Here is a 20,684-nt window from a genome sequence, read left to right on the forward strand (position 1 = left end):
TCAAGATTAAGAAAGTTCGGTCCATATGAGTTTGAATTTGTCGTAAACCTTGGTTTTAACAAATTCACATGGATAGGAACACATACACCGTTTAAATCTAAGTGTCATAAGATTTCCTCCTTCATGAAAATGATTGTGAGAAAATGCTTTCACTAAGAAAGATTTTAAGAAGATAGTGATTGTAAAATTGCATTCTCAAATTCGATTATGGTTACGGTATCCCTTTCCATGATTTGAATTGTGAGGTTTGGCAATTAGTCTTAATTGTTTAGACACACATATGAACTATTTAAGGAAAAGGTGTATAAGTTCAAGAAGCATTGATAAAAGATTATCAAAGCAGTAAGTATTAGAAACATGAACTTAAGAAATTCAATAAGTATTGTTTTTCTGAAAGTTAAGCTGTTTCTGAATACATGTCAAAGCTAGTGGGAGCATAAGTGTTATGTTTTATAATAATCATCATGATAGTGGGAGCATAAATTTTATGATTGTATATGTCAAAGCTAGTGGGAGCATAAGTGTTATGTTTTATAATAATCATCATGATAGTGGGAGCATAAATGTTATGATTGTATGATTATTAAGGCACGTATTGCAAGTTGGCAATATTAATTATAGAAAACAAGAGTTATACCTTGCAAAGTCGTAAGGGTTGTAAAGTTGTTTTGCTATAATTAAGGGAGAGAATATTTTGCTTCATTTCAAATCTAAAGGCTTAGGTTGAGAAATGTTAATAAATTTAGTCAAAGATACATAGTGTGTTCTTAAAATTTCGATTATGATTACGGCATTCCTCTTCACAATTCGAATTTTGAGAACATAGCAAATAAAACATTATGCATCGTGTCCCATACGCTTCGGGTATAGTGTCGATTGCAAATGCTTTAATATTTGACCATTCTAAAAATGTCTAGCTCATTTAGAGGGAAAAGGGACTAGAATCGGTTTTGACTAAAATAATTAAACAACTATCAAAGGACAATCCAAAGTTCGACTAGGATTGGTTGCTTGTGAGTAGTTGGAAGCATGGTATTGAATGGACCATATTGACATTATTATGAATAGAAAAGATTCTATTAAGATTGAGTTGTCATATGGAAAATATGGAAATGTTTCCATATTGGATGGACCATATCGACATTATTATGAATAGATAAGATTCTATTAAGAATAAGTTGTCATATGGAAAATATGGAAACATGTCCATATTGGGAATTGAATATTGAAAATCTATGTCTAGATTAGAAACATTTATGCAAAAGGATGTTCAAAGGAATGTACTTTGAGTGAGAGACATCATATCTAAGGAATTGTCTTGTAACAATCTCTGATAGAGGACTTTGTAATATCATTGGCAATAGTCTTTGTGACTTTGGTGCAGTGACATTACGAAAGGATCATTGCATAAAATGTTAGAATCTAGCATATTCTATAAGTAGCAAGAATTTGATATTCTTTCACTTATGGAAAAGGATTTGGAGTTGTGAAATGAGAATGATTGGAAATGTGTTCAATTTGATCTATTTCACAAAGAAAGAACCATAGGTAAACATTGTGTGCATGCTAAGAGCATGGGATAAGTGTAGTAATAATTCAAGTAAGAAGTTGATTACCCGAAATGACAAATAATGAGTAATCGATATGGTGATAAATAAAAGGTGTTTTAATAATACTCAAAGGTTTGAGGGCATATGGGATTAGTATTATTCTTGTGTTTCACTTTGCATGTTTTGACTTCCTGAATAATTTAATTGGTTTAGAACAGTCAAATTATTCGAACGAGCCACAGTCGTTCATATGTTGGAAGTAGATATGAATGAAGACTATCGTGAATTGGTGTGTGGATTGTGTAAAAGAGTATTAGACATAAGTAAATGTTTGCTGCAACGTTCATGAGTGCTTATGAATAAGATTTGAGCATTGGATTAAACACACGCTCACTTGGATCACTCCATGAATTGTATCACGAGTGATTGGTGAGACGATAACATCTTATATTCTTGAAACCAAGATGTGTGAGTTGTATCTTGCAAATCGGTTGCACATTGATAATATGTAAATGCACTAGTAACTTGGTGTTATAAAACATATTGTTGTGTGTGATTCGGTGAGTGAGTGCAAGCGAGCATTGTATCAAAGTTTATCCGTTCCTTTTATCCAAAGAAGGATAAAAGCGATATCTTTGGGCCCCTCGATGATTTAGTGATGACAAACGTAAATGCTCGGCCGGGCTAGGGATAATTTGATTTGTTCAAATAGTCAGTCGTCATAAATCGGAAATCGAGAAATAGTACAAAGAGAATGATTAGAAATCATATCTCATACAATATCTAGAATGGAGGAATATATGATCCCTTATCTAAGGACATGCGTATCTGATATGATCAGAGTTGACAGCAGCTTTGGAAAACTACGATTGCAGATTAGGATCTGAAGTCATACGTAGAATAGTTATTAAACTTATCCAAGTGGGAGACTGTTGGATTACTGTCTAAGTCCATAACTATTTTGGTATGTACTTGACCCGATGGTGCATGGTCCTTTTGGGTTGCCTTCACCATAGCAACTTGATAGGATGAATTATGGAGAGAAAGGATTAAATATGATTTATTAATATATTATGAGAATAATATATTAAAGGAGAAATCATATTGTTTAATTAATATTATTCAATAATTAATTGGTAATTAGTTTTGTGACTAAAAGAGATTAATTAAACTTAAGGGATTGGAATTGTAATTATAAGATAATTGCAATTTGGGCCATGGATTGCCTTATATTAAGGAGTGCACGAATTCTATGGGGAAACCCATAAGGAAATCGTCCAAGGGTCTTAATTAAAGGAGTCTATGGGTTGCTTAGGGCTTAAGCATCCAAATTAGGGTTTCCTTGTTAGATAACCCTTATAGTCTCACTATATATAGAACTCTTAAGGCTCAAAAACGTGGGGAACTTCTCTTCTAGGGTAAGAACACGTTTTGGGAAGCCTCCATCTTCTCTCCTCTTCATCCTCTTGCTCTTGGTGTTTGTGAACCATTAGAGAAGTGACATTTGTGACTCTAAGCTTTCTAAAGTAAACACAAGGAGGAATTTGGGATTTTTATTGCTACATAAAAATCAAGGTAATATCTTAAACCTAATTATATGTTAATGTCGATTTCCATATGTTAGAATTAGGGTGTATAGTCTTGGATAACTTGCATGTACAATAGAGAAACGTAGATCCAAGCATTAGGGTTTGTATGAGCACATAGGATGTTCTTATGACCAAAACCCATCAATTTCCATTTCTATTTGCCAAGTTATCATAATTCAGATTATGAAAAGGGATGTCGTAATCATAATTGAATTTTAGAACGCAAATAATGGACCCATATATAGAATTTCCTTATGTTGAGCCATTCCAACATGAAATTCATATATATATATATATATATATATATATATATATATATATATATATATATATATATATATATATATATATATATATATATATCCTTGACTAAACACGATTAAAACCTCAATCTAAGCTTTTAGATTTGAGATGAAGTATAATTTCCTCTCCCTTAATTATAACAAAACAACTCTTTCCCAATTGAAACTTTGTTTTCTATAATTAACATTGCTAACTTGCAATACTTATCATAATTAACATGTTCCCACTAACATGATGATTATTAGCATAACACTTATGCTCCCACTAACTTTGACATGTACTCAGAAATTAACTGGACTTCTAGAAATCAATACTTTATTGACTTTCTTTCCAAATTTCAGATTTCTGATACTAGATAGCTTTGATAAAACTTTATCAAAATCATACACCTTGCCTTAGATACCACACTTGTGTGTCTTAACAATTTAAGAATTATCAAAAGGGATGCCGTAATCATAGTCTCAATTGTTTAGACCTTTGCCACTTCTCACAAGTCCAGGTTAGTGTGCCGGTAAACCACACACACTCCACTAACGACTTTGAGAATGCAAATATTACAATTGCTATCTAGCTAAAATCTACTTAGTGAAAGAGTTTCCTCACCATCATTTTCATGAATCGAAGAGAAACCTTATGGCACTTAGATTTACTGGTGTATGTGTTCTTATCCATGTGAATTGTCAAACCCATAGTCACAAGACAAGGATAATGACAAATCCAAACTCATATGGATTGAATTCAATCTTGATTTCTTACCACCTCGCAGCTCAAGGGCCTGCCATTTCTTCCAAGTTGTTGCGCAACCAATTGAGAACTCTAAGAACTCATATGCAAAGCCAACTTTAACTGGAATGGGCACAGAATATGTCAACATGATAGGTTGTAAACCTCAAGTCGTGTGCTAGTGAAGAACTTCAGGTTTTATTCTTGATTAGTTCTTGAGACTTTCAAGACCTTTAAGACTCCCACGGTCCTCTTGACCTATAAGACTCCCTTGTCAAACATCCAAGAGATAGTGCGGATTCTAATCAAGACAAACACTTCACACAATTGGCCTTAGTTGGTCTTTGTTTTATCCAAAACATCACAACTTACCAATGTCAAATGTACAAGAGTGGGAAACTTTTACTCTTACATTTGATAAGTGTTTTTAAACCTTCTTTAAGACATGTCACTCAAATTACAATCTTGGAGTATGACTCTAAGACTTGTATTGGAACGAAGTATGACTCATCTTATTGATTTAACCATTTCAACAATTCAAGATTCCTCTTCTTAGTCATAAGAATGCACTAAGATTTCCTTAGAGAACTAATTGTGCTATGGTTTCTTAATCATTAAGATGATCACAAAACTGATACTAAAGTACTCTCCAATCTTTTCAGATTTGAGAAGCTTTTATCCTTCTACCTAAGTTGATTCTTCTTATTCGCTCTGCCTTACATTGGAACCTTTTTCAATGTCTCAGAGTTACATTTAAGATTGTAAGTATAACCATATTTACTGAGCTTTAGTAAACTATGATGAATAATCTTATCAATCTTTTGTGGTGGACTTAATCAGTGCACAAGAATGTCTACTCGATCCCCTAGTCCATTACTTGACTCACACATCCATGTGAACAAGTAGTTAGTCTTAATTTTCCAATACTTGAAAGTTCTCATTCATCATGCTATACAACTTGCATGATTCCAAGTTTCGGTCCAATTGAAACTTGGGTGATGAGAATCTTTCCTTATTTGGTAAATTTAGACATTACGACAAATGAAAGAATCAATTTCATATTTCCACTCTTGCTATTAATGGAATCATATAAGCAACAATTTTTCCTCAAATGCCATTGTAAGGATATTTTAAAATAAATAAAATCAAAAAAATTTTCTTTTATTTTAAAACTTTGCGGAAAAATTTATCCTTACAACCCATATGAAAACTTGTTGTTATCTATTCCGAAGCAATATCTCATAACTCCTAAGAAGTAGCTCAAGAATCCAATCTTCAAACTATGCGATAGAAATCCATCTACGCGATCAGATTCAGCATATTCTTTCTTTAAGTTTCTTCACTTTTCTTTGATTCTTAAAACATCACCATGATAGAAACTTAGCAGAGTTAGATAGCGGACTTTACCTGAAGTAGAGTCAAACTTATTGACTTTAACATCCTTAGGTATATTTGGCAGCTTTGCAACTAATGCCCCTTTCTTTGGCAATATAAACATATGGACCCTTTGATAATGATACACGGGATTGTCTCAGACTTAGCCTTTCTCTTTACCATTTGGTCAACCAAGTTGACTATGGCCGATCCCTTTCCACTGGGAAGAGAGAGCTTTACTAGATATCCAATGTCATTATTGTCAATGTCCATAAAGTTTTAGGAAGTTGATCTTAGCAAATAGATAAGATCATTAAGGGTCTTGTCATAGTCTTTTTCATAGGTGTTCCAAAAGAACTCACTATGTGACTTAGAAAGTAGTTGAACCACCAACTTTCTCAAGACTTTGACACCCAACTCTCCCGACTTGTCAATATGTGACTACATCTCCAAGATATGATCACACCTAGACCTTGCCTTGCCAATAGGGCTTGAGTGACCTTGAACTTGTGGGTTAGGGAGAATAATTGGAGGAGGTTAAAGAAGTATGATTTCCAAAGGACATCATCTTCATTTAGGAAAGCTTGTTTCAAGAGATTTGGGAAGATCATAGATGTCTAGATCAGACATCTTTTTGGGAGATATTCAAAATAGTTGATCTAAAGTCCTTAATATGACACCCAATATGAAATATTAAGGCTAGGACCCAACAAAATATTTTATAACTTAGAAGAGGGATGCCGTAATCCAAGCTATAAAATATTTGAAGGTAGGTGAATGACGATTCACCAATTTCCACCAAGATAAATGAAATTTATTATTAGGTTTTAATTGGATTTGAAACTCCTAGATCTTTTGAGATTCATTGAACTGTTCAATGGCATGTTTCAATCTCGAGTGTGCGCTTCAGGTTTTGTGACTGGGATGTCGAGGATCACAAAACAAGGTGTGAAGTAACCATGCAAATTACTTGGTACCCTTAAGTGTTTACCCATCAATCGATGTGTCGGTTAACCACACACGCTCCATCGATACTATGATAAACATTAAGTTACCCTTTGCCTACCTTGTTAAGTACGAGTTAGTGTGCCGGTTAACCACACACGCTCCACTAACCGACTTAAACAAAGTGCAAAGTGTAATTTCATGGATTAGCACCTTATTCACATTTTCCTAAGTAACTAAGATTGGGTATTATTAAGAGTTTAGTTACTTAGTATTTATCATTAATACTTTTAATGAAGGGAGAATTATAGTCCTGTCAAACCCGTTCGGCTAACGACCCTCCACCAGTCAAGAAAGCGGTGGGTGAGAGTGGACACCCATTAAGTTGCCATTTTGTAGGAAACAACCTTATACCCACCTTATAGACCGGCTTCGTGAATGAGGCGTACTAGCGGTAAGACTGACTTTACTCTTCTACATATATATTATTAACTTATAATATTATAAAGTATAAGGGTTGAATTTTAACTCTTAAAATTCTAAGGCCTAACTTGGAATTAAAGTATTCATAAGAAAAAACTTTACAAATTCCAAAAACTTGAGGGCAAGTTTTGAAACCATTCAAAACTAATTAATTCCATAACTTATGTGTTTAAAGTAGTTTTAATCCAAAAACTCTTCAAGTTCCATAACTTGAGGACAAGTTATGGAAGACTTTAAACTAACAAAAGAATTAACTTTTCTTTATTTTATAACTTATGGAATTAATTAAGGTTACACATTTTTTTATTTTTTTATTATTTAATGAAGAGACTCTTGGTCCTCCATAACTTGAGGACAAGTTATGGAGTGATAAAACCATTTAATTAGAACTAGACTTTTCATTTTTGTAACCTTTGCCAACCTTTATGCGTTTTATGAAACTTAAATGTGACTTTTCATATAACTTGAGGACAAGTTACAAAAACACATTTTAGAATCAACTCTTAGATTAATTTGGATTGAAAACAACTATTTCACTCAACTTTTCTATTAATCTAAGCAACTCATAAGAACAAGATAATTCAAATCAAACTTTTTCATGTAATTAGTCTAAACCTTAAACTAATACAAAACATGAATCTATTGATAATTATCTTTGAAATTGGATTAGCATGAACATTACCACGTCAAAAACAAGTTTATAAGTCCAAAAACATCTTAGGGTAATGTTCCTAGTCCAATTCCATCCAAAAAAGTCGAATTTATGTTGTCTAGGGGTCCAACTCGTCGAGTGCACGAACCAACTCGGCGAGTTGGATCGATTTTGCCTTGGACTCAGCGAGTCCCTTCATGGACTCGGCGAGTCTGCTGGGTAGACAGCAATAAAACTCGATTTTTCTGCTTCTATTGCAAGTATAACAAGAAAACAAACCAGGCTCTGATACCATTGATGGGTTTTGAGCATTCTAACACTCCTATGGTGTACATGCAACCCTATAAACCTTGGATCTATGTTTTCTCTATTATACATGCAAATACGAACTTTCCAAGGCTTTAATCCTAACTAGCATATTATGAAGTTCTTATACTACAATGTACTACTTAGATGACATACCTTTTGATGTAGCTTGATGTCTTCAAGCTTTAAGAGCTTAGCCCCAATAGTGTGGAAGCCTCAAGTGGAATCACAAATCACCAAAACACCTTGGAAGACTTTAGAGAATATGGATACTTGGTTCTCTCTAGTGAAATCGGCTTGCCCTTCTTAGTGTACCACACTAGTGTCAATTTCACCAACCAATGACATCTTTATATAGTATGGAGACTAGGGTTAAACCCATGACCTTTCATTTCATATGATCCATGGGTTAAACACTCCATGGTCTATCCATGAAAGCTTAGCCCATCCTAAATGAACTTTGCCCATTCCATATATATAAGACTCCATATTTAATTAGTTCATTTTGATCACTTAATTAATTCTTGATCAATACTAATTTATTAATATGATTCTATATTAATATATTAGAACTTATAATATATTAATATTAATAATAAATATACTATTCTCAAAAGACTATCCATATAAATTATGTTGGTGAAGTGCAACCCAAATGGACCATGTCGGGTCGGGTCAAGTACATACCAAATATAGTTATGGACTTAGACATTAATCCAACATACACACACACACACTCACACACACACACACAGATATATATATATATATATATATATATATATATATATATATCGTGGATATATCGAAATGTTGAGAAATTTTGACCTTATCTACAGGTCTACAGTACAAAAAGCTAATACTAGAGTATATACAAGGACCTAAATTATATCCAAAAGACAGAGTAGAGTAGACTCTACTTGCAAGGGGAATTGTTGTGATTGGTACTTGGTTCAGTTCTGGCTTCAGTAGGCTACTGTTCCGCTTCTCATACGCATCTTTGCAGTTCCACCTGGTTCTGACGAAGATCCTGTTGGATAAGGTGTCTAAGTCCATAACTTATTTGGCATATACTTGACCCGACCGGCATGGTCCATTTGGGTTGCATTTCATCCAAACTATTTATGGATAATTTTATGCGAGTTATACACATATTATTATTAATATATTATAAGTTATAATATATTAATATGAAGTCATGTTATTTAATTAGTCTTAGTCTTAAATTAATTATGAACTAATTTAGAGATTAAAAGGAAGACTAATTAGATTGTGGGCTATTGATTTTATATGGTGTGGGCTAACACCCATTTGTTAATGGGCTAGGCTTGTATGGAAGTCCATGGATGATCCATGGAGCTTTTAACCCATGGATCCTTGGAAAAGGAAAGGTCATGGGTTATTAGGGTTTCACCCTAATCATGTACACTATATAAGCATGCTTATGTTTCATGAAATAGCCACTAGTGTGTGTGGCCGAAATTAGTGTATGTATACACTCTCTCAATGTTTTCCAAGAGTTTGTGGTGATTTGTGATTCCATTTGAGGCATTCACACTATTGGTGCTTGGCCCTCAAACTCCTTAAGAATCAAACTCATCAAAAAGGTATGTAATCTCTTCTAACTCTTTTATGTTTAAAAGTACCCCATGCCATGTTAGATAGGTTATGAACCTTGGAAAATTATTATTTTGCATGTATTTAGACAAACATAGATCCAAGGTTTATTACGGTTGCATGCACACTTAGGAAGTGTTAGATTGCTCAAAACCCAATAGTGGTATCAGAGCCTAGGCTTGCTTGTTTGATACTTGCTGTCTGTATGATGGACTCGCCGAGTCCATGGGGGGGACTCGACGAGTGATACAGGATGTGAAACCCACCCATACAGGTATTTACACTATATTGTCATGAAAAGGCACACTGGAAGAGAAACTGCCCTAAGTACTTGCAGGATCTAAAGGATGGGAAAGTGAAACCCACCCATACAGGTATTTACACTATATTGTCTAATTACTCAACATATTCTAACTCTTGGGTTCTTGATACAGGATGTGGTATTCACATATGTTCTGATTTGCAGGGCCTAAGAAGAAGTGAGGATGTGGAGCACAGGAAGATAAACTTAATCATGGGGAATAGGAAGGCTTCACCTGTTTCCAAGATTGGAGTTTATACTTTGTTGCTGAATAATGGGTTAAAATTAGATTTGAATAAATGTGTGTACTCGTCTGAAATGGCGAGGAATATTATTTCTTTTCATGCTTTGTACAAACAAGGTTTTACCTTTTCGTTTGATAATGAATGTGGTGGTATTAATGCTTTCTATAATAATGTGTTTTATTTTAAAGCGTTACCTTGTGATGGTGAGTATGAAACTGTGTCGATTGTAGACAACTTAGGAAATAATGTGTTGTATATTGATTCTTCTACTAGCGTAGATGAAGCATCATTGTGGCATTGTCGTCTAGGACATGTAAACAAGAAACGCATAGGCCAACTCCAAAAGAGTGGAGTCTTGGAATCATTTGACCTTAAATCAGATGATGGTTGTGAATCTTGTCTACTTGGAAGGATGACAAAATCACCCTTCACTGGAACTTGTGAGAGGGGTGAGGGTTTGTTAGACCTAATACATACTGATGTATGTGGGCCATTCAAAACCGCCACAAGGGATGCTAATCGGTATTATGTGACTTTTATTGATGATTTTAGTAGATATGGGTATGTCTACTTAATCAAACATAAGTCAGAAACCTTTGAAAGGTTTAAGGAATTCAAACAGGAAGTACAAAATCAATTGGGCAGGAACATTAAGATGCTTCGATCCGATCGAGGTGGTGAGTATCTTAGTACCGAGTTCCTTGACTATCTTAAGGAGTGTGGGATTGTCTCACAATTGACTCCTCCCAGGACACCACGACTGAATGGTGTAGCTGAGAGGCGTAATCGAACCTTGTTGGACATGGTTCGCTCTATGATGAGTCGAGTTTCGTTACCAATCTCTTTTTGGGGGTAGGCCTTAGAGACTGCCGCCCATATCCTTAATCTAGTCCCTACGAAGAAGGTTACCAAAACACCTCATGAGATGTGGACTGGGAAGGTTCCCAATTTGGACCACATCAAGACTTGGGGTTGCGAGGCTTTCGTGAGACGTGAGACTTATGATAAGCTCGAACCCCGAAGTGAAAGGTGTATTTTCATCCGCTACCCACAGAAATCCTTTGCTTACCTCTTCTACACACCCAGTGAGAATGTGGTCTTTGTAGCAAGAAGAGGAGTCTTTCGTGAGAGAGAATTTATAAGCCAAAGAGACAGTGGGAGGAAAATTGATCTTGAAGAAATTCAGGAAGCAATTGGTGAAGGAACCTCAGACACTAACAATCAACTTGAGGAGGAAACTCATGTTGAGCAAGCTGACAAGTCTGTACCTCCGAGGCGTTCCACACGGGTTAGGAACACACCTTCATTTTATTATGGCTTTCATATTACTACGGAAGGTGATACGTTTATCAGTGATAGTACATTGGTAAATTTGGATGAACCTAGCAGTGTTAAGGAAGCCATGGCAGGCCCGGAGTCTGCTAAATGGAAGGAGGCTATGGACAGCGAGATACAGTCCATGTATGACAATCAAGTTTGGAACTTGGTTGACAATGTACCAGGCCGTAAAACAGTCGGGTGCAAATGGATCTTGAAGAAGAAGACAGACATGAGAAGGTAAAAGAGTTTGGCTTCTCGAGAAGCGAAGATGAGTCTTGCGTGTATGTCAGAGCTAGTAGGAGTATAGTTAGCGTCTTGGTACTGTATGTGGATAACATACTACTTATAGGAAATGAGATCCCAACCTTGCAGGAGGTTAAGTCCTGGCTTGGGAAGTGCTTTGCTATAAAGGACCTAGGGGAGGCTGCTTATATTCTAGGGATAAGGATATTAGGAGAAAGGAGTAGAAGACTAATTGGACTTAGTCAGAGTACCTACTTGGATAAGGTGTTGAAAAGGTTCAACATGGAGAATTCCAAGAAAGGAGATTTACCGATCCAAAGCAATACCAAACTGAGTAAGACTTAGTGTCCGAGTACAAAGGCAGAGATAGGTGAGATGAGCCAATTATCGTATGCTTCCGCAGTTGGCTCGATCATGTATGCTATGACTTGTACCCACCCTGATGTGGCATTTGCTTTGAGCATGGTCAGCAGGTATCAGGGGAACCCTGGCAAGGCTCATTGGACCACGGTAAAGAACATTCTCAAGTACCTGCGGAGGACTAAGGACTGGGTCCTTACCCTTGGTGGGTGTGATGACTTGAGAGTATTAGGGTATAATGATGCTAGTTTTCAGACTGATAAGGATAATTTCCGCTCTCAGTCGGGCTGGATCTTTACCTTAAATGGAGGGGCAATCTCTTGGAAGAGTTCCAAGCAGGAGACGGTGGCTGATTCGACTTGTGAATCGAAGTATATAGCAGCGAGTGAAGCAGCGAAGGAGGCGATATGGCTAAAGAACTTCATTGGAGACCTTGGAGTTGTACCAGCTATTAAGGAACCTATGGAGATTTTCTGTGACAACAATAGTGCGGTTGCCTTAGCCAAGGAACCAAGAGATCATGGCAGATCCCGACACATTGACTGAAAATATCACTTCATAAGACACAAGATTGAAGAAGGACTCCTCGTGGCATGGAGGATATCGTCGGATGAGAATCCTGCATATCCCCTTACGAAGGGACTGACGAGGGTTAAGCATTTTCAGCATGCGAGACGCATCGGGCTGAGGGACGATATTAGTTTTACAGATTAGATAGTTTTCCTGAAACTTGTAAAACGTAATCGAAGTTTGATGATGAATAAAATTTGTGATTTATTTATGAGTAAAGTGTTATTATCATTGTCAATTATTTACTATTGTTTCAGTTTTGCACATTTTGACTTCCAGAATAATTAATTTATTCAAACCTCCACAATCGATCATACGTCGGAAGTAGGTATGAATCAAGATTGTCATGAATTGGGTTTGTAGATGGCTAAAATGTGTTTAGACATGGCAATGGTTGCTGCAACATTCATGAGTACTCATAAGTTATGAGTATTGGTATAAACCCACGCTCACTTGTATCACTTCATGGAATTTATCTCGAGTGATCGTGAGACGATAACATCATATAAATCTTTAAACCTAGAGATATGAGTTGTTTCCTATGAGTTGGTTGTGCATTGATTGCACGTAAACGCATTAGTAACTTGATGTTATAAAACGTGCCTTTGTGTACAATTCAATAAGTAGTAGAACAAGCATATCAATCGAAGTTTATCTGTTCCTTCTAGAAATAGAAGCGATATCTGGGCCCCTCGATGATTTTGTGTTGACCCATGTACCGGGCCCGATCAGAACTAAACCGATGTGTTCAGTGAAGTTCTTTGTCAAACAAATCGGAAAATCGAGAAACAACTGCTAGACAATAAGCAAGACATAGTTCCATGTGTTTGTCCGGCTGATATCATGAGAACAGAGGATTATGTGATCACTTGTCTTAAAAATGGCGCTTCATAGTTCGACGGAGTTTTCGAGAGCTACGATTTCTGGTTGGTTCCTGAAATTATATAGGCAAATATAGTTATTAGACTTATCCAAGTGGGAGTCTGTTGGATAAGGTGTCTAAGTCCATAACTTATTTGGTATATACTTGACCCGACCGGCATGGTCCAGTTGGGTTGCATCTCATCCAAACTATTATGGATAATTTTATGAGAGTTATACACATATGTTTATTAATATATTATAACTTCTAATATATTAATATGAAGTTATGTTATTTAATTAGTTTTAGTCTTAAATTAATTATGAATTAATTTAGAGATTAAAAGGAAGACTAATTAGATTATGGGTTATTGGTTTTATATGGTGTGGGCTAAGAATCATTTGTTAATGGGCTAGGCTTATATGGAAGTCCATGGATGATCCATGGAGCTTTTAACCCATGTATCCTTGGAAAGGAAAAGACATGGGTTATTAGGGTTTCACCCTAACCATGCACACTATATAAGCATGCTTATGGAGCATGAAATGGCAACTAGTGAACTAGTGTGTGTAAGCTTGTGTGTGGCCAAAAATTATACAAGTGTGTATACTCTCTCAAAGTTTTCCAAGAGTTTGTGGTGTTTTGTGATTCCATTTGAGGCATTCACACTATTGGTGCTTGGCCCTCAAACTCCTTAGAACCAAACTCATCAAAAGGTATGTAATCTCTTCTAACTCTTTAATGTTGAAATGTTCCCCATGCCATGTTAGATAGGTTATAAACCTTGGAAAATTTAATATTTTGCATGTATTTAGACAAACATAGATCCAAGGTTTATTAGGGTTGCATGCACACTTAGGAAGTGTTAGATTGCTCAAAACCCAACAATGGATATGTCTACTTAATCAAACGTAAGTCAGAAACCTTTGAAAGGTTTAAGGAATTCAAACAGGAAGTAGAAAATTAATTGGGCAGGAACATTAAGATGCTTCGATCCGATCGAGGTGGTGAGTATCTTAGTACCGAGTTCCTTGACTATCTTAAGGAGTGTGGGATTGTCTCACAATTGACTCCTCCCAGGACACCACAGCTAAATGGTGTAGCTGAGAGGCGTAATCGAACCTTGTTAGACATGGTTCGCTCCATGATGAGTCGAGTTTTGCTACCAATCTCTTTTTGGGGGTATGCCTTAGAGACTGCCGCCCATATCCTTAATCTAGTCCCTACAAAGAAGGTTACCAAAACACCTCATGAGATGTGGACTGGGAAGGTTCCGAATTTGGATCACATCAAAATTTGGGGTTGCGAAGCTTTCGTGAGGCGTGAGACTCATGATAAGCTTGAACCCCGAAGCGAAAGGTGTATTTTTATCGGCTACCCACAGAAATCCTTCGGTTACCTCTTCTACAGACCCAGTGAGAATGTGGTCTTTGTAGCAAGAAGAGGGGTCTTTCGTGAGAGAGAATTTATAAGCCAAGGAGACAGTGGGAGGCAAATTGATCTTGAAGAAATTCAAGAATCGATTGCTGAAGGAACCTCAGACACTAGCAATCAACCTGAGGAGGAAACTCCTGTTGATCCAGCTGACGAGTCTGTACCTCCGAGGCGTTCCACATGGGTTAGGAACACACCTGTGTTTTATTATGGTTTTCATATTACTACAGAAGGTGATACATTTATCAGTGATAGTACACTGGTAAATTTGGATGAACCTAGCAGTGTTAAGGAAGCCATGGCAGGCCTGGAGTCTGCTAAATGGAAGGAGGCTATGGACAGCGAGATACAGTCCATGTATGACAATCAAGTTTGGAACTTGGTTGACCATGTACCAGGCCGTAAAACAGTCGGGTGCAAATGGATCTTCAAGAAGAAGACCGACATGGAAGGAAAAGTGCATACCTATAAGGCTCGACTGGTTGCGAAGGGTTTTACTCAGACTCAGGGTATTGATTATGATGAAACCTTCTCGCTGGTAGCAAAGATTAAGTCTATTAGGGCTATGCTAGCCATTACTGCATTTCATGATTATGAAATATGGCAAATGGATGTCAAAACCGCTTTTCTTAATGGAAAGTTGGCTGAGGATGTGTACATGAATCATCCAGAGGGTTTTGTCAGTGCAGAGTACCCTAATAGAGTATGCAAGCTTGAGAAATCCATTTATGGATTAAAACAAGCATCTTGTAGCTGGAATCTTTGTTTCGATGAGAAGGTCAAAGAGTTTGGCTTCTCGAGAAGTCAAGATGAGTCTTGTGTGTATGTCAGAGCTAGTGGGAGTATAGTTAGCTTCTTGGTACTATATGTAGATGACATACTACTTATAGGAAATGACATCCCAACCTTGCAGGAGGTTAAGTCCTGGCTTGGGAAGTGCTTTGCTATGAAGGACCTAGGGTAAGCTGCCTATATCCTAGGGATAAGGATATTAAGAGAAAGGAGTAAAAGAATAATTGGACTTAGTCAGAGTACCTACTTGGATAAGGTGTTGAAAAGGTTCAATATGCAGAATTCCAAGAAAGGAGATTTACCGATCCAAAGCAACACCAAGTTGAGTAAGACTCAGAATCCGAGTACAGAGGCAGAGATAGCTGAGATGAGCCAATTATCGTATGCTTCCGTTGTTGGCTCGATCATGTATGCTATGACTTGTACCCGCCCTGATGTGGCCTTTTCTTTGAGCATGGTCAGCAGGTATCAGGGGAACCCAAGTAAAGCTTATTGGATTGCGGTAAAGAACATTCTCAAGTACCTGCGAAGGACTAAGGATTGGATCCTTACCCTTGGTGGGAGTGATGACTTGAGAGTATTAGGGTATAGTGATGCTAGTTCTCATACTGATATGGATAATTTCCGCTCTCAGTTGGGCTGGGTCTTTACCTTAAATGGAGGGGCAATCTCTTGGAAGAGTTCCAAGCAGGAGACGGTGGCTGATTCGACTTGTGAATCAGAGTATATAGCAGCAAGTGAAGCAGAGAAGGAGGTGATATGGCTGAAGAACCTCATCGGAGACCTTGGAGTTGTGGCAACTATTAAGGAGCCTATGGAAATTTTCTGCGGTTGCTTTAGCTAAAGAACCGAGAGATCATGGGAGATCCCGACACATTGACAGAAAATATCACTTCATAAGACACAAGATAGAAGAAGGACTCCTCGTGGCAAAGAGGATATCGTCAGATGAGAACCCTGCGGATCCCCTTACAAAGGGACTGACGAGGGCTAAGCATTTTTAGCATGTGAGGCGCATCGGGCTGAGGGATGATATTAGTTTTACAAATTAGATAGATTCTATGAAACTTGTAAAATGTAATCGACATTTGATGATAAATAAAATTGTATCATTGTCAATTATTTACAATTGTTTCAGCTTTGCATGTTTTGACTTCCAGAATAATTAATTTATTCAAACCTCCACAATCGGTCATACGTCGGAGGTAGGTATGAATCAAGATTGTCATGAATTGGGTTTGTAGATGGCTAAAGGTGTTTAGACATGGCAATGGTTGCTACAACGTTCATGAGTACTCATAAGTTATGAGTATTGGAATAAACCCACGCTCACTTGTATCACTTCATGGAATTTATCTCGAGTGATCGTGAGACGGTAATATCATATAAATCTTCAAACCTAGAGATATGAGTTGTTACCTATGAGTTGGTTGTGCATTGATTGCAGGTAAACGCATCAGTAACTTGATGTTATAAAACATGCCTTTGTGTACAATTCAACAAGTAGTAGAACAAGTATATGAGTCGAAGTTTATCTGTTCCTTCTAGAAATAGAAGTGATATCTGGGCCCCTTGATGATTTTGTGTTGACCCATGTACCGGGCCCGGTCAGAACTAAATTGATGTGTTCAGTTGAGTTCTTTGTCAAACAAATCGGAAATCAAGAAACAACTGCCAGACAATAAGCAAGACATAGTTCCATGTGTTTGTACGGCTGATATCATGAGAATAGAGGATTGTATGATCACTTATCTTAAAATGGTGCTTCATAGTTCAATAGAGTTTTCGAGAGCTACAATTGCTGGTTGTTTCCGGAAGTAATAGGCAAATACAGTTATTAGACTTATCCAAGTGGGAGTCTGTTGGATAAGTTGTCTAAGTCTATAACTTATTTGGTATATACTTGATGACCGGCATGGTCCATTTGGGTTGCATTTCATCCAAACTATTTATGGATAATTTTATGAGAGTTATACACATATTATTATTAATATATTATAAGTTATAATATATTAATATGAAGTCATGTTATTTAATTAGTCTTAGTCTTAAATTAATTATGAATTAATTTAGAGATTAAAAGGAAGACTAATTAGATTGTGGGCTATTGATTTTATATGATGTGGGCTAACACCCATTTGTTAATGGGCTAGGCTTGTATGGAAGTCCATGGATGATCCATGGAGCTTTTAACCACAGATCCTTGGAAAAGGAAAGGTCATGGGTTATTAGGGTTTCACCCTAATCATGTACACTATATAAGCATGCTTATGTTGCATGAAATAGCTACTAGTGTGTGTGGTTGTGTGTGGCCGAAATTAGTGTATGTATACACTCTCTCAAAGTTTTCCAAGAGTTTGTGGTGATTTGTGATTCCATTTGAGGCATTCACACTATTGGTGCTTGGCCCTCAAACTCCTTAAGAATCAAACTCATCAAAAAGGTATGTAATCTCTTCTAACTCTTTTATGTTTAAAAGTACCCCATGCCATGTTAGGTAGGTTATGAACCTTGGAAAATTATTATTTTGCATGTATTTAGACAAACATAGATCCAAGGTTTATTAGGGTTGCATGCACACTTAGGAAGTGTTAGATTTCTCAAAACCCAACAGATCCTTGGTCTCAGATCGACAGGCATCCAACTCCACCTGTAAGGTGTGAGTATCAGACCTTTCAGAGTCTTGGTCCTCGGTCAGATGATGAAGACGAACCGTGTTGACTCTATAGTTAGCACGGATCTCCATGACTTCAGTGTGAGTTACAGTTAGCTCTCTCTGCCAAGCTTCATTTTGATTTACGACTCTACCATGAGCTAATCCTAACTGATGGATGCGAACTGTATTGACTCTGGTGTTCATATCATTCTCCTCGGTTCTCTGGATAGTTGCCTTTCCTTTCTCATCATTGTGAGAAATTTGGTGAACCAATATAGGAAGGACTTTGTCTGCTGATCCTCCCTCGCTCAGATTGTAGAAGCTCAAGTCTCCATTATAGGAAGGGGATTGATCCTTCTCACAGCTCCACCTATTCAAGTTCACTGCCCACAGAGGTGTTGAGCCTTCAAATCTTGGTCGAGGATTAGGATTTTGAATCGGAGCCACTAAAGGGAGGTTATTGTCCTCGGGATCTAAGTCGGAGTCCGCTTGCATTCCTTCCTTGAATTCTTCTTCTTTGTCCACAATTTCTTCTAGATCATCCTCAATCCATCCTCCATTGCCTTGGTTTGGGTAGTAAGGGTCCCCTGGTAAATGGTATCTGTCCATTGCGTTTGTGTGAGAATAGGGATATGAGATTTGTCTAAACACTAAAGCATATAGATTTGAACATCAAGGTTAAACTATTGTATTTACAAAATACTCCTATAGTATTCTAAATATTATGTTTGATTCTAAAGATTATATGTTTGGGTAAGTTCTAGACTTGTTGTCCATTGCAACTATTCCCTGACATATGTTAGTCGTCTCTCGGATAAATATAGTTGATCAGGCTATATTCATCCCAGTCCCGATTTCATATTCCAAGGCATACTTGTAGTGCACAACTCATCTATAATACTTATATATTGTTTTCCTTTTGTTATACTGTTACTGTTATGAAATGCATGCATGTATACTTTTAATAAAACTTTATTTTTAAAAGTATATCTCTTAATCATAGTGTTTTTGCCCAGTTGTGTTTATAGATGTATATCAAAATTTGGTTTTGATATACTTAGTTCACTATAAACAATACTCTGATACCAATCTGTCACACCCCCAAACCTGAACGGCGGAAACATTCGGGGGCGGAGGACGTCATGTACAGTATCATAACAATTGAATAGTAAATAATGTACACACCACCATAACATATATTTGAAAGTTTACATGATTGTTGTATTACATGATTCAAAAGTCAAATACAATATGATGTTCCAAAAGATGTTACTAATGTCAGAGCATTAGTCCCCAAAAGTAGTTGCTAACCTGGTGTTTAGTGATTTCCTGAGAATACAAGTTAATTCAAATACAAAGTGCCAACAATTAAGTTAGTGAGTTCATAAGTAGATATTTGTGTAAATGCATGCCATTCGAAAACTTCACATTTGTTTTCTAGAAAATCCGATATTTTCTTATAAAGTGAGTTATGAATCGATGAGTTGTATAAAATGAATATATTGAACCAAGAAAATACTATATTTTCCTAAAGTTGAAAAGTAGTCTTAAATACCCAAGACTGTAACGTGTAAGTAAATATGTCATACATAAAATAATGATGTATAGTGTCACACCCCGCTAAAGCGGAAACGCAAGGTATGACAGCGATAACGGTTTCATTGCAAAAGATAAAGATACATCACCATAGCAGTATTTAAAAGTTTACAACCCATAGCTTCAAAAGAACAAAATACAAGTTTTTCAAAATAACATTGTTCAAAATATAGCTTCATAATAGCTTCAACACGATGCAGCATGCTCTATGATGATGAATCTTTACATCCACTTACTAATTATTTCCTGAAAAAGCATGTAAAACGAGCGTCAACTATGAAAATAGTTGGTGAGTATCACAAGTTTATAAAATCGAGCGTACAATAAGGCTTTTCGTAAATACAAGTACATTGCTTCAATGATAAACAAGTTGATTGCTATTAATGAATACAAGTTTATTGCTATAACGAGAAACGCGTTTGTATGTGTATGAGCAAACAATGAGTCTCAACCAAACCTATGACTGAAGCCCTATCGAGATCTATGCTTATCGTTCCATAGATGAATATGGTATCATGCACTCCAGCGATTCGGGCGAGTGAGGAGTTGTCAATTCCTAATAGCGCTATCCATAACGACCATTGGCTCAAAGAGTTAATGGTTAGAGATAAAGGAAGGGCCTTTGTACGATAAGTTCTCATGTTCCGTGTTGCATAGACATACATAAAGAAACATAGCAATACAATAGCAATCATGTTTGATACAATTCAATTTAAGTACAACATGCAAACAATAGTTTTTCTGGACATGCTTTTCCACCCCA

At 36.6% G+C, this 20,684-nt stretch overlaps 1 protein-coding gene across 1 annotated transcript in view; it reads right to left on the bottom strand.

The window, feature by feature from the left end:
- Positions 1 to 18,934, bottom strand: part of LOC145046015 (glucose and ribitol dehydrogenase-like) — a 45,161-nt gene extending 26,227 nt beyond the window's left edge. The window contains exon 1 of the mRNA XM_078994294.1: positions 18,383 to 18,934. Coding sequence (XP_078850420.1) covers positions 18,383 to 18,934 — 552 coding nt within the window. The remainder of the gene's footprint in view (positions 1 to 18,382) is intronic.
- Between the last annotated feature and the right edge of the window lie 1,750 nt (positions 18,935 to 20,684).

This window comes from Lactuca saligna, chromosome 5 (assembly GCF_052625555.1).
Source record: "Lactuca saligna cultivar CGN05327 chromosome 5, ASM5262555v1, whole genome shotgun sequence".
NCBI classification, from domain to species: Eukaryota; Viridiplantae; Streptophyta; class Magnoliopsida; order Asterales; family Asteraceae; genus Lactuca; species Lactuca saligna.